This window comes from Petaurus breviceps, unplaced genomic scaffold (genome assembly GCF_028583685.1).
Source record: "Petaurus breviceps papuanus isolate PSGF00001 unplaced genomic scaffold, PetGlider_PUasm1.0 38, whole genome shotgun sequence".
Lineage (NCBI taxonomy): Eukaryota > Metazoa > Chordata > Mammalia > Diprotodontia > Petauridae > Petaurus > Petaurus breviceps.
Window position 1 is genome coordinate 59,381,311 of NW_027186304.1, and position 12,789 is coordinate 59,394,099.

General features: G+C 37.8%; 2 protein-coding genes across 2 annotated transcripts in view; both read right to left on the reverse strand.

Moving 5' to 3' along the window:
- Window positions 1-12,789, reverse strand: part of PXDNL (peroxidasin like) — a 557,041-nt gene that overhangs the window by 187,871 nt on the left and 356,381 nt on the right. The window contains exon 5 of the mRNA XM_069099924.1: window positions 11,401-11,472. Within this exon, the coding sequence (XP_068956025.1) occupies window positions 11,401-11,472 (72 nt within the window). The remainder of the gene's footprint in view (window positions 1-11,400; window positions 11,473-12,789) is intronic.
- PCMTD1 (protein-L-isoaspartate (D-aspartate) O-methyltransferase domain containing 1) overlaps window positions 1-12,789 on the reverse strand; it is a 548,363-nt gene that overhangs the window by 111,059 nt on the left and 424,515 nt on the right. The gene's annotated exons all lie outside the window — the stretch shown is intronic.

Consider the following 12,789-nt stretch of genomic DNA (forward strand, 5'->3'; position numbering starts at 1 on the left):
AGCACCAGCCTGGGAGTCAGAAGTACCTGAGTTCAAATTCATCCTCAGACATTTGAAATACTTGTTAGCTGTGTGACCTTGAGCAAGTCACTTAACCCCAATTGCCTTGCCTTCCTCCCTTCCAAAAAATTTTTGAAAATTTAAGGAATGTTAGCAATAAGAGAAGAAAAAGAAATTAAAGGAATCAGAATAGGCAATGAGGTTATAAAACTATTTTGCAGACAAAATGATGACATACTTGGAAAATCCTAGAAATCTAACTAAAAAGCTGGTTGCAAAATTAATAATTTTAACAAAGTAGCAGGATATGAAATAAATTAACATAAATCATTGGCATTTCTATGTAGCACCAACAAAATCCTGCAAGAAGAGATAGTAAGAGATGCCCCATTTAAAATAACTGTAGACAGCATAAAATAGCTTGGAGTATACCTGCCCAGATAAACCCAAGGACTATATGAAAATAAATATAAAATAATTTTATATAAATAAAGTCAGATTTAAATAATTGGAGAAATATTAATTGTTTATGGGTGACAAGAGCCAATATAATATAAATGATAGTTCTACCCAATTTATTCAATGCCATCCCAATTAAATTTATATATGTGTGTGTATACATACATATGTGTGTATGTATAATTGAGGTAGAAAAAATAGCAAAATTCATTTAGAAGAATAAAAGTCAAGAATATCAAAGGAAACAATTTTTTAAAAATAAAGGTTTAGCAGTACCAAATCTTAACCTATATTATCTTGCCGTAATTATTGAAACTATCTGGTACTGGCTAAGAAACAGAAAGATGAGTAGAATAGAGTAGACATATGTACACATTAGGTGAATGATTGTGGTAACCTTGTGCTTGACAAATTGTAATGGGAATGGGAATTTGAAGATCTTCCCTGTCCCTTAATAAGTCTGAGGGAATTTGAAGACCTTCCCTGCTTTTAAGATAAACTCTGCCCCCTAATAGGCTGAATGTAGTCACATGGAGCCTGTGGTAGGAGGAGTTTGCTGAAGGGTAGAGCAGAGACACAGGAAGCTGGGAGTGATAGCTAGCAAGATGGTGGGAGAGAAAGGAGCTCAGGCAAGGAGATAGAGAGGTTTGTGAGTAAATATTAATCTTGTATTGCTTTGTGGGAAGGTTGAAGGATGGCATGGCTCTCTGTGTTGTTATGGCTTGTCAATTGCTTTACTATTATGATGGAATTGGTTTACTGGTTTTGGGATTCGGTTTTCTGGTGTCTAAATAAATGCTTCAGTTCTGTCCTCTATATGCAAATTTGATATATTTTGCAATCTAATGTCATGTGATATTTATAGTCACAGTCTTTATTGTGATCGTGGGTACTATAAATATTGCACTGGCACTACACAAATGTAAAGATTTAAGTTCTGGGATAAGAATTCACTATTTGGTAAAAAAAAAAAATTGTTGGGAAAACTAGAAAGCAATCTGGTAGAAATTGAGTGTAAACAAGTATCTTAGACCATTTACCAATAAGGACAAAATGAATACATGACCTAGATATAAAGAGAGATCTTGCACAGCCCTCCCTCACTCAAATCAAAGTCAACTGCAAGTCATGTCATCTCTCCCTGATGCCATGGTCCTCTTCCAATGAAGGGCAAACACAACAACAAGTAAACCAGAAGAACAAGGAACATATTAACTATCAGACTTATGGAAGGGAGAAGAATGTGTGAATAAACAAGAACTAGAAAACATTGTAAGATATAAAATGAATAACTTGGTTATATTAAATTTAAAGGACTTTGTACAAATAAAACTAATGAAGCCAAGATTAGAAGGAAAGCAGAAAATTAGGGGAAAAATTTTATAGACAATTTCTCGGATAAAGATCTCATACTTCAAATATATAGAGAACAATGTCAAATTTATAGTAAGATGAGTCATTCCCCAATTGACAAATGGTCAAATGATATGGACAGGCAGTTTTTCAATGAAGAAATCAAAACTATATATAGTCATATGAAAAATGCTCTAAATCATTACTGTTAGGCAAATGCAAATGAAAACAACTGTGATATTTCACACCTATCAGATTGGCTAAAATGATAAAGGGGGAAAATTACAAATGTTGGAGGCAGTGTGAAAAAACTGATACACCAATACACTGTTGGTGGAACTGTGAACTGATTCAACCATTTTGGAGAACAACCTGCAGTTATACCCAAAGAGTTATAAAACGGTGTATACCCTTTGATCCAGCAATACTACTATTGGTTCTGTTTCCCGAGGTGATCTAGAAAAAATGAAAAGAGTCTATATTTTCTAAAATACTTATAGTTCTTTTGGTAATGGCAAATAACTGGAAATTAAGGGGATGTGCATCAACTTGGAAATGGCTGAACAAGTTGTGGTATGATTGTGATGGAATACTACTGTGCTATAAGAAATGCTGAGCAGATTAGATTTAGAAAAAATACAGAGACTTACATAAAATAATGAAGAGTAAAATGAGCAGAACCAAGAGAAAGTTGTACATAGTAACAGTGGTATTGTTCAAAGAATAACTGTGAACAACTAAATTGTTCTGAGTACTATAAATATTCAAATTAACTCCAAAGGACCTATGAAGGAAGATGCTAGCCACCTCCAGAAAAGAACTGATAAATAGAAGTATGCATAGTACAGTTTTACAACAGATAGATAAATAGATAGACAGATAGATATAGCTATATACATATGTGTGTATCTGTATATCTGTGTCAAGTGGTGGTCTTCTCATGCAGGCTTGGGAAGGAGGGAGGGAGACAGGTTGGAATTTAAAATGTAATAAGAATTTTTTTTTAAAGAGGTATTTATCAAAGGCCTACTTTGTATCAAAGGTATACTTTGTATACAATACCTACAGAAGATAAGACCACTGGACTTGGAGGCAAGAAGACCTGAGTTTGAAAGCCACCTCACATACTTAATAGTTGTGTAATTCTGGGCAAATCAATTAACATTCTCTGTGCCTCAGCTTCTCCAATTGTAAAAAAAAAAGGGGGGGGGGAGGGAGTTTAATTTGGTTGACCTCTAAGGTATGTTCTAATTCTCAATCTATCAACCTATGCTTAGACATTGAGTTGAATCTTCGTCAGTTGTTCCTCTCCACAATGTTAGCACAGACTACTAAACAGCCAAATTCAGGATCCCACTTTGGGTTTCAATATCTGTCCAAATATTTGAATTACAGTCTTATTACTCTGAGTTTTACTGTCTTTTACTTAGTGAAAGATACTTCCTGGTAAGCAGTGATCCATAAAAATGAGATTTTGACCATATCCCAACAGGACATCATGGGAAACAGACAATGCTTTTGCTAAACAATATGCAACAATTGAAAACTAATGAGGTGTTAGAGGTTTACAGCTTTGGAGTCATTAGTGAATCCTGTTGGGTTGGTAGGTGATGATCTTTTAAGAAACCTCCTACTTTATTTTCAGTTGATTGAGCATTCTCAGCAGGGTTATTGAACTTACTGGCTGTGGCACAACTGATTCTAACTGTTTGTAGTTATTAAAAACCCTATGCTACTTTGCAACAGAATAAGGTTTTAAGTTCAGGGTATAATAGTCTCTGTTGGTTTAGTATTAGCAGATGCAGAATTTTTTTTGCATGTTAACTGTTTAATGTATATAATATTGGCAGTATAACAGAAATATGTAAAAATTATTAGCTACCCTATAGAATCTATTTAAGACATTTAAATTAAATACTCAGAAAATATTGCCTATGTGCATCAAATGTACTGACTCAAAGAAAGAAACAATGAAAATAGCAAACATTTATTTTAATAGACATGTCAAACAAAGGAATGATTTTCCTTTAGTCTACAAAAAATAACAAATCATATCATAAAGCAGTTTTACAATTTTCATGATATATCTCAATTTCCTTCAAATTCTGAGCTTGAGTTAGCATTATAAGATAAATATATACATATTTATACATGTATCTATTATATCATATGTGTGCACACATGTATTTATTATATAACACATATAAATAAAACATAAATATATGTTAATAAACTATTTGTATATAAATATATGTGCATGCATATATCATCATTCCTCACTGTGCATGACATCAGTACCTTTTTCCTATTTGTGAAGAAATTAATAAGGTTATGAAGAAGGGTTATTTTGGATTGGAATTACTTTTATGTAATTAAATTATCTTTTATTACATTTTAAATTATTAAATTACATTACTTATGTCCCAGGGTCAGCAAAGTATTTTTGAAAAATGTCAGGCCCTTCCTCCTGAACTGCTTTGGTAGGGGAAATAAAAGTCAAGACAGAATAATTAGAATAGGCATACATCCAGGTCATACTAGCAGGCTAGTATTCAATATATGGTCCCTGAAATCTGAAGTGAGGTTAAAGGATTAAAACAAGGTTTCAGAAAGTTTGGCTGATAGGCCAATGGCAATCCTACCCAAGGTAAGTGGAAAAGGGGATACAAAAATCCACTGGAAAAATTAACTCCTCAAAGTGATACAACTAGCCAAATGGAAAAGAAAGTACAAAAGCTAATTGAGGAAAACAACACTTTAAAAGTTAGAATTGGGTGAGTGGAAGCTAATGACTCTAGCCTTAATCACTGAATGAGTACTGCCTCAGTCAAACTGAGACCTGTTAAAAACCTTAGCTTAAAAAGGCCCAAAGTTTCCATTGCATCCAGGGCCATTTCCATTCCTCCTGATCTCTATCTCACCACTGGATCCAGATGGCTCTAGAGGTGAAAGTGAAGCTGGTGACTTTGCACAGCCCTGCCTCAGTTAAATCCCAGTTCACTTGCATGTCATGGCATCACCTCCATGGTGTCATGGCCTCTTCAAGAACAAAGGGCAAACAACAAGCTGAGATAGGGAAAAAATGATAAAGAAAGCTTCTTTATACCCTGAGACAGTATAAAACCAAAGAGAGGTAAAAGGCAGATCTAAGAAGTTCGTGGCTGTGCGAGATCACATCTACAGGCGTAAAAATTAACACTAAAAACTCAATGAGTCACGTTCCCAGGTGAGATTATTAAAAAAAAAAAAACCCACAAGAAATCAGAGGCAGTGAATGTAGATTTTACTTGACATGAAAGAGAAGACAAATATAGGATGGCAGATTGAACAGACGGAAAGGTAAAAGTTATTTTTTTAAGGATAGATGATTTGATCATGGTTATAGGCAGCAGGGAAGGAACCAACAGACAGGGAAATATTGAAGATAGGTGAGATTTTAGGAAATGATTGGGAGAATTCCCAAAAAGGAATGGGATAGAATATGCTCAAGAATACAAGTGGAAGAACTAACCTTGGCAAGGAAAAATGTCACTTTATCTGCTTATATGGGATGGAAGCAAAAGAGAATTCATGATAATGTTGAAAAGTCTTCTCAGTAAAGATATAGGGAAAGTCATCCATTCAGAAAGAGAGATGGGATGTTATTAAGGAATTAGGGAGAGTGGAGTAAGGGACATGTAGAAATTCAACAGGACAAAAAGGGTAAGGAGAATATTTCAGGCATAGGAAACAACTTAGTCCATCTCCTTTTATGAACCTAGCCTTTACTGGTGATATAATTTATACCTGCTACTTCTATGCAAATCATTCTAAGAAGGTGCAGCCAAACTTCGCCCACCCAGTATCTCTCTGTTGCTCTGTGGGTCTTTCTCAGTTTTGACTCTTTAGAACCGGTATAATAAATGGAGTACTGGTCTTTCAGACAGAACATGGAGAAATCGAAATGATAATCACAGAGATCATGCAAAGCTTTATCAAGAACAAGGTCACACAGACGAACTTCATTTCATTTTCTGACAGTTGTAAAACTGGATATCAGGGGCATGTTACAGATATAGTTAGTTCTAGATTTTAAGAATATGCTTACTAATTTTATTCCTATATAAAGATGTAGAAATGTGGCCTAGATGACAGTAGAGTCTAGTAGTCTGAAAATGAAAAGACACATAGAGTACCTCCCAAAATCTGGGCTTGGCCCTGTGCTGATTAACATGCTTAATTTATAACTTGGGTGAAGGCATACATGGCCTGCTTAATTAAATTTGCAAGTGACAGGTGGGAACTACAGCTAATATACTGGAAGATGAGAATCAGGGTCCAAAAGGAAATTGACAGACTGGAACATTTGGTTACAATGCAATACAATGCAATACAATACACATTTATTTAAAACTATGTGCATGTGCCAAGAACTGTGCTAAACTCTGGGGACACAAGGAAGGTTTTGCAAGTCCCTGCCCTAAAGGAATTTATTATCTAACAGGGGAAGACAAAACACAAATAGGAGCTGAAAAGTGAGGCTGGGGCATAATGATGGTGGAGTAGAAAGCAAGCAGAGCAGCTGGTGGAAAACAAAGTGTTGACTCTAATTCTGAGTTCTCTGTAAAGGGAGTCTCCAGGAGTTGTTTTGTTTTGTTCTGTTTTTTGTAACTATCCTCATTAAATAAGATGAAAATCAATAGGGATAAATGCACTTGGGGCGGAGCCAAGATGGCGGAGTAGAAGCACCACCCTCCCGCGGCTCCCGCTTCCACCCTCCCCAATCCATGTAAAAAGGGGACTCTAAACAAACTTCGGAGCTGCAGAACCCACAAAATGACACAGAGAAGCTAACCTCCCGCTGAGGACAGCCCGGCAGGCCGGCAGGAATCGGCCAGCGCAGCGCTCTGGGAGCAGAGCCCAGCACCGCACCGAGGCTTTAGCCCCAGGGCGGGCCTGACCAGCTGCCAGCCAGAGAGACTCCAGATCAGCAGCAGCTGTGGCCGTTTCCAGATTTATCAATACATAGATGGGAAGGACAAGGTGAGAGGCCAGTGCAGTCTGGACTTTGGGATCCAGTAAGTGGGAGTGCGTGGCTTTTACCCCCAGGGAGAGAAACTGCTGAGACTCCAGCACAGCCAGCCAGCACCACGTGGTGGCTTCAGCTCCTGGCCTGCATAGTGTAGGGGGACCAAGCACCAGTCTGAGGGGTAATCACTCTTGCTTTAACCTGCTTGGATCTGGATTGCAGTCTAGGGTGAAGGTCCTGGGGTGTGTGTCCAGCTTGCCAGAGTGAGTGGAGACCTCAGAGAGGGCACCCATCTAATACCTCTGGCAGCTGAGAAAACCCCAGCGTTTGGGACGAAAACTCCCCTGTCTGGTGGCAGAGTCCTACTGTGGCAAAAAGCACAAAACTCAAATCATTGAGTGGCAAAATGAGCAGGCAAAGGAAACAAAGCACACATAAGATTCCAACATTACACTCCTATTTTGGGGATAAGAAGGAGCAAGGCATGGAACAGGAGGAAAACAGTGAAGTCAGTACTCCTGCACCAAAAGCTTCAAAGGAAAATACAAGCTGGTTACAGGCCATAGAGGACCTTAAGAAGCAGATAAGAGAAGTGGAGGAAAAATTGGGAAGAGAAATGAGAACAATGCAAGAAAATTATGAAATGAGAGTCAACAGCCTGACTGAAGAAAATAATACCTTAAAAAACAGACTGACTCAAATGGCAAAGGAGGCTCAAAAAGGCAATGAGGAGAAGAATGCCTTAAAAAGTCGAATTTGCCAGATGGAAAAAGAATCTCAAAAGCTCACTGAGGAGAATCATTGCTTCAGAATTAGATTGGAGCAAATGGAAGCTAATGACTTTATGAGAAATCAAGATGCTGTTAAACAGATCCAAACAAATGAAAGAATAGAAGGCAATGTGAAATATCTCATGGGAAAAACCACTGACCTGGAAAATAGATCCAGGAGAGATAATTTAAAAATTATTGGACTGCCTGAGAGCCATGACCAAAGTAAGAGCCTGGAAAGCATCCTCCAGGAAGTTCTCAAAGAAAACTGCCCTGATGTTTTAGAACGAGAGGGCAAAATAGAGGTTGAAAGAATCCACCGATCACCTGGTGAAAAAGATCCCAAAAAGAAAACTCCTAGGAATATTATAGCCAGGTTCCGGAATTCCCAGATTAAGGAGAGAATATTACAAGCAGCCAGGAGGAAACAATTTGAATATTGTGGACACACAATCAGGATAACCCAGGATCTGGCAGCTTCTACACTGAGGGATCGAAGGGCCTGGAATGTGATATTCCGGAGGTCAAGGGAGCTGGGATTAAAACCAAGAGTCACCTACCCAGAAAAACTGAGTATCATGTTTCAGGGGAAAATATGGTCATTCAGTGGAATAGAGGACTTTCAAGCATTCTTGCTGAAAAAACCAGAGTTGAATAGAAAATTTGACATTCAGATACAAGAAGCAAGAGAAGCATGAGAAGGTAAACAGGGAAAATAAATCATAAGGAACTTATCAAAGTTGAACTATATTTTTATTTAAAGCAATCAGGGCTGAGTGGCTTGCTCGGGGTTATACGGCCAGTTGTTGTTTCTGGGTGCGGTGCTGAGTGTCTGGGACCGGATTTGATCCGGGTCATCCCGGCACTGGGGCCGGTGCTCTTGCTTGCTGAGCCACCTGGCCAAAGTTAAACTATTAACATTCCTACATGGAAAAAACAATAATTGTAACTTATGAAACTTTTCTCAGTAGTTGAAGGAATTAGAAATATATATATATATATATGTCTTTATATGAGGGTATGCGGGCATATGAATACATATGTGAATGTGTGTATATACGTTTACAGGTATACATAGATAGAGGGCACGGGACCAATTTAACAGGAAGGGATGATACTTAAAAGGTGAAATTAAGAGGTGAGAGGAATATAATGAGAGGAGATGGGGAGAGACAGAGTGGGGCAAACTATCTCATACAGAAGAGGCAAGGGAAAATGGTTACAATGGAGGGGAAGAATAGAAAGGCAAAAGGGAATGGGTCAACCTTATTCCTATTGAATCTGGCTTGAGGAGGGAGGGAAATACACACTAAATAGGGGATCTCACCCTCCAGGAGAATAGGGGGGGAAGGGGATGTGAGGGGGGATAATGGAAGGGAGGGCAGGCTGGGGGGGAGGGAATGAATCTGGAATTGAAAGTTTTAAAATCAAATATTCAAATATATATATATGTGTATATATATATATATATATATATTAATACCATCTTACATGTTATTAAGAAAAAAAAGATATACAGGCACTGAGGCATAGAGATCCACTGGAAAAGTTGAAACGGGTATGGGAGAAAATATGGGAGAGAGCAGATTGGAGGTAGGGATATCCTGTGGGACTTCTGTTTTGGGGGGATGGGTGGGGGAAAAACAGGGAGAAAATTTGTAACTCAAAATCTGGCGGAAACGAATGATGTAAATTAGAAGTTAATAAAGCATTAAAAAAATAGGGATAAATGCATATTTTTCACATTGGAACTCAAAACATTAATTTTGCAAGTATATGAATATGAAATGGCTAGGTGGTAGTTCTGAAAATCTTTGCAGGGCTTATTAGTGAAGTACAAGTTCTATGTGAGTAAAGAGTCTAATAGGGCAGGGGCAACTCAATGGCACAGTGAATAGAGTCAGGAGGACCTGAGTTCAAATCCAGCCTCAAACACTTAACACAAAAACTACCCTGTGACCTTGGGCAAGTGACTTAACCCCAATTGCCCTCCAAAAAAAAAAAAAGCAAAAAATAAAGTTTGATAGGGCAGCCCACAAAACTAATGTGATCTGAGCTACATTAAAATAAGCATAGCGTACTGAACAAGAGAGGCGATCACCTACATTAGTCAGTTGCTACATGACAGAGTGGATAGAATTCTGGACTAAGAGTCAGGAAGATCTGAGTTAAAACCTAGCTTCAGACATTTACTTACCCGTGTGAACCTGGGCAAGTCACTGAACCTCTCAGTCTCAATTTCTTCATCTGTAAAATGGGGATCATAATAGAACCAACCTCCAAGGATTGTTGCAAGGATAAAATTGGATATTTGTAAAGTGTTTTGCAGACTTTGCAAGCATATTGCCATCATTGTTGTTACACTGCTTTGAGAATTTTTCAACTCCAGAAACCCACACTGAGGAAACGTTTATGATCCAAAGACCACAGAGGACAATCAGAATGGTAAAGGACTTTGAGTTCCTTTCACAAAGGGATCAAGTAAAGCAACTGGAGATGTTCAATCTACAGTCAGAGAAGGCACTGGAGAAAATGACAGCCATCTTCAGATATCCAAAGCGCTGTCAGATGGAAGAGGGATTAGTTTAGAGCTGTCTGGCCCCAGATAGCAGAAACAAGAGAAATGGGCAGAAACTGCAGAGAGGAAAATTTAAGTTTAACATGAGGGAAATCTTTGTAATAATGAAAGCTATCCAATAGCAGAAGGAGCTGCCTTAGTAGACTTTGGGGTTTACATGTGCATTGTTACATGAGATCTAAATGAATATAGAAATAGATAGGTACACACAAAAATGTGTATATGTAACACACAATGTTTCATATGTACCCTTCCACATCACAATTTTCCCCATCATGTTTTTGATATATTGTGGGTCAGCACAAGAAATTAAATGGGAATTTTTTGCAAGTTTTGAAAAAGTTGCAGCCAACAAACAAAGGCCGGCAGAGAACACAGAACCAATGGCTAAATACTTAACCCAAGTTTTACAATACACTCCATAAAAGAAAAAGAAAAAAATTTCAGACTGGTATGAATGGAGGACCAAAATATTTTATGCGGATTTTCCAGATCGTAAGGGCAAAGTGATGGGAACCCCCTCAATGTGGAAGGATAACTATACATACAAAAACACTTATAACAGATAGATAGATAAACACACAAATACTCAAGAATACCATGCTTTTTTCATATGTATATGATAGCCAATTACATCAAGTTAGGGTAAACTGTATACTAAAAGGGGAAAGAGATTGATAATGAGCCCATTTGCACATCTATAAACTGTTGTAGGCAAAATAACATCCATGTGCTTTTGTCTTAAGCTATTTGAGTTCTGAATGCAGAAATTCATTCACATAGAACCCTTCAAAAGTCAGCTGTCTGAAGTAAATGGTTTGTTTTCTTCCTATACAGCTCAATTTTTGCTTTAAGGAAAAAAAATATTTAGCTAAGAGGCCACACAAGATATGAAATGTTACAATCAATCTGCTCAGCTCAAATCTCGAAGCATCTTTTAAAAGGTGAAATTAAAATAAGGGGCATTCTCCTCCTAGGGAAGAACAAGGGAAAGAAGTTTTTGGCTAATCAGAAAGGAATGAGTCCCCAAAGGCCCTCTGGTTTTTCAAGTATAAGTTGCCTGATTACAATTCTTTGTTTCCCTCACCCTAGACAATAAGTGAAATCTGTGTCTCTTAGACCTCCTGGAGTATACTCTGTGGTGGGCCAAAAGGTCAGCCAGTGGCGCTGAATCATCAAGGCAGGTCAAATAAAGGAAAAGAAAACAAGGTGCCATAGAAGACAGTACTCACAGTCGCTCCAATTTCTGAAGGTCTCCAAAGGTTTCTGGCTGAAGTGTTTCTATTTGGTTGAAGTGAATATACCTAGAAGGAATAAAACAAAGAGTTAGGAGTTCTTTGTGCTGGGAGAAGCAGTTATTAGCTTGTGAACAATCAGTACTAAAAGGGAAAATGCAGGCTTTCACTGACTCAAAGCATCGGCAACACTTGGAAATAGGAAACTGTGCAGGATCCTTGATAACTTATTTTTCTTCTGCTGTCTGTCAAACTCAGTCGAGGACTTTGCTAAGAAAGGTAAGTTTGATACCTGGATACTGGGGACTCAGTACTGGAAGGGAGCTGTCACTTATAGGAAGTAGAGAATTGGCTGGTAAAGTCATTATTTGATGTAATGATTCAATGCAAGTAAAATCAACTCCTATGATAGTTAGGTTTATGTCTTTGTAGATAGGTTATTGGCACTTAAGGGGGCTTGGCAGAAGAATCAATTAGGCCAGGCACTGCCTAAAGCTCCTTTTATTTGGTGGGGGGTGGGTGGGACTAAGGAAAGTGTTATAGGGCTTAACTAGAGATACATTAGCAAAGACAGAAAGGAAAGGAAAATAAAGGAAGCATAAAATGGCAGCCCACAAAAATACACACACACACACTCACACACACACACACACACACACCCATTAGATCTAATACTAATCAGAAATTTTGTATATCAGAAAGTTTCAAAGCACAATTGAGGAAAGGTAAATAAAAGAATACAATCAGGGGCATCACTAGCAAGCCCTTTGTAAAACCATACCACTCCTTTAAGCCATGTCAAAAAAGGAGAAATCCAGGATGTTCTTACAAGAAGGTGCTCCCTGGAACCTGAAACATAGCTTTATAACAGCTTCTTACTGAGACTCTCCTAAGCTATTGATAAGAGCTTCTCTAGGATCGGGGTAGCTCAGGAAATTTTTTAAAAAATTATTATGAAATTAATTGATTTATTTCTAGTTTTCAACATTCACTTCCATAATTTATGAGTTCCAAATTTTCTCCCCATCTCTCCCCACTCCCACACCAAAACGGCATGTAATCTGATATAGGCTCTACATATGCATTCATATTAAACCTATTTTTACATAGTCATGTTGTAAAGAAAAATTAGAACCAATGGGAGAAACCATGAGAAAGAAGAAATAAAAAAAGAGGGAGAGAGAGAACAAATAATATGCTTTGATGTACATTCAGACTCCATAGTTCTTTTTCTTGATGTGGATGGCATTTTCCATCATGAGTCTTTTAGAATTGTCTTACATCACTATATTGCAGAGAAGAACTAAGTATCAAAATTGGTCTTCACACAGTGTACAACATTCCCCTGGTTTTGCTCACTTCACTCAGCATCAGTTCATGCAGGTC